Below are 2,631 nucleotides of genomic sequence, written 5' to 3'. Positions count from 1 at the left end.
TTTTCTATATGTAAAGGTGACATGATATATCAAATCATTTAAAAAGACTAGAGTAATCGAAATAGGCCACAAGGCCCATAATAAAAATGTATGTGGCCGTAACAAAATAGGACACAATCTATCCAAAGAATTTAAATTCAACAATAGAAAATCTCAAAATCCATAAGCATCCAATGGTCATCACTTTTTAGTTTTTACAGTTACAAAGCAAAGATAAAAAAGCAAAATATGTGAGGAAAAAAAAATTCACTAAAAAACAAGCCCCGCCCACAAAAAGGCCAAAAGCTAAAGCGTAAGATAATTTACACAGAAACCAAGCTATAAAACCAACACACATCCCCAAACCATCTCAATTTTCTCTCCCTTCCCTCAAAATGGAGGCTCCACCTGAACTACGGCAACCGGCACCGCGAAACCAACTCAATTTTAACAACCTTAAAAGCCTCAAAGTCCTAGGCAAGGGCGCCATGGGCACTGTCTTCCTCGTCCACGACCAGGTATCCGATCCTGATGCCTGCAACCCGTTCGCTCTCAAAGTCGTAGAAAAATCCTCAATACACAACAAGCAAGATGCGGACCGCCGCGCCCGGTGGGAGATCGAGGTTCTGACCCGGTTATGCTGCCCAAATACCCATCCTTTTCTTCCTTACCTCCTTGGGTCCCTCGAGACCTCCGACTTTCTCGCTTGGGCTGTGCCTTTCTGTTCCGGTGGCGACCTTAATGTTCTCCGCCATCGTCAAAGCGATCGCGTTTTCTCCCCAGCGGTTATAAGGTTTTACATAGCGGAGGTCGTGTGTGCTCTCGAGCATTTGCATAACCTGGGCCTCGTATATCGTGATTTGAAACCGGAGAACATACTCATTCAACAATCTGGTCACGTGACTCTCACGGACTTCGATCTTTCGCGGAGTTTGACGAGGCCGACTGTTAAATCGTTGTTGTTTTCCGGTGAGGACCAACAAGGAGTGCTCGATCCTGTAAACAAGAAGAATAAGCATCGCCGAAATTTTACGAGGTGGATTCTGTTGATGCCGAAGGATGGGAACAGTATGAAGAAGGGGCTGAAGAAGACGAAATCGGCCCGAGTTAGCCCGATGAATCGTCGGAAACTGAGTTTCTCGAATGGTGAACGATCCAACTCGTTTGTGGGTACGGAAGAGTATGTTTCACCAGAGGTGGTACGTGGTGATGGGCACGAGTTCGCTGTGGATTGGTGGGCTCTAGGAATTCTGACGTACGAGATGCTGTACGGTACGACGCCGTTTAAGGGTAAGAACAGAAAAGAAACGTTTCGGAACGTCTTGATGAAACCGCCAGAATTCCTCGGGAAGCCCACCGCTTTAACGGACTTGATCGGACAGTTGTTAGGGAAGGATCCCACGAGGAGATTGGGGTATCAGAGAGGCGCGTGTGAGATCAAGGAGCACGACTTTTTTAATGGGGTAAGGTGGGACCTACTAACGGAAGTGTCACGTCCACCGTGTATTCCGTCAAGAGAGGAGGGAGAAATAACAGCCGCGGGGGGAGTAGATATACGCGATTACTTCGAGAAATTGAGGGCGCCACCGTCAATGCCGCCGTCGCCGTTGCCTTCACCATCCTCAGAGTGGCGGAGAAATGTCTCGTTAACGGAATTCTGACAACACCAGTGGAGATCGGACAGATGGAAAGATAATTACTCTTTTCTTTTTTTTTAGTTTTCTAAAATATGTATCCGTGTACAGAGTATAATAATTGGTAGAACGTGGGGGAGGGAGTCTAGTGGACAGCCAATTAGTAGTTAGTTGTTACTCACTACGTATCTATCAACTATAAATGGTTTAGATCCGTATCATATTCATATACACTAGTTTATACTGTTATACATAAATATACATCTATGTTTACTCTTCTGATTTTGCTATGCCTACCTCCTTGCTTACATGCAAGTACGCTGAACAGGTAAATTGCAAGAAATGGAGGGATTTGCTTTTGGACAAAATACACCACTCCTGTTTCCCTTTCTTTAATTCTTCTTCTCTAGCTTTATCATTCCAAAAAAAAAATACAACTCCTTTGGTTCCTTGCATTGTGTGCAAGGAGACGTTATAAATTAGATGGTTTTATGCGACAAAGTATGATCACTTGCCAGGCGAAAACTTGAGCAATTGTCTTAACAGTGCGGTGGGTTTATGTTAATTTCTCATCCAACTTATGGGTAGTAGGGATTCATAAATACGGATATTACTTTTGGTCACATTTGCATACGATGGCATTTTGATCGATAAGACTTGTAACACTCCATGAAGCGCCCGACCAGGGTGATTGGATTGGATGGGAAATATACTGTGAGAAGATTGTGATGCCACATAGGTTGGCATCATAAACATGGATGCCACTAATATTGTGGGTTGTGGCCCAACTTTGCTTATGAAATTGTTTGTATATATGTATTTCTCAAAAGAATGACTTGAATTTATAGCTAGATTTTGTCTCTTAATAAATTTGATGTACACTGATGATATCAGTTCTTCTTATAAGCTTAAAAAAGCAAGATAACTTTTTTTCTTTCTCTTTCTTTCTAACAAGACTTTGACTAATCCCTTAAGCACGCGTAATTCCGAGTCCCACAGATTTTGACTAGTTACCGGG

General features: G+C 43.1%; 1 protein-coding gene across 1 annotated transcript; it reads left to right on the top strand.

The window, feature by feature from the left end:
- Nucleotides 1–245: 245 nt before the first annotated feature.
- LOC120016107 (serine/threonine-protein kinase UCNL-like) lies at nucleotides 246–1,892 on the top strand. Its single transcript, XM_038868713.1, has one exon. The coding sequence runs from the start codon at nucleotides 375–377 to the stop codon at nucleotides 1,638–1,640; it is 1,266 nt and encodes a 421-aa protein (XP_038724641.1). The 5' UTR covers nucleotides 246–374; the 3' UTR covers nucleotides 1,641–1,892.
- Nucleotides 1,893–2,631: the final 739 nt, after the last annotated feature.

Source organism: Tripterygium wilfordii, chromosome 15 (assembly GCF_013401445.1).
Source record: "Tripterygium wilfordii isolate XIE 37 chromosome 15, ASM1340144v1, whole genome shotgun sequence".
In the NCBI taxonomy this organism is placed as follows: Eukaryota; Viridiplantae; Streptophyta; class Magnoliopsida; order Celastrales; family Celastraceae; genus Tripterygium; species Tripterygium wilfordii.
The sequence above is the reverse complement of the archived record's forward strand: the minus strand, read 5'-3'. Positions and strand labels throughout refer to the sequence as shown.

Excerpts from the sequence above, each read along its gene's own strand:
- LOC120016107 (XM_038868713.1), top strand. The coding sequence starts at position 375 with ATGGAGGCTCCACCTGAACTACGGCAACCGGCACCGCGAAACCAACTC.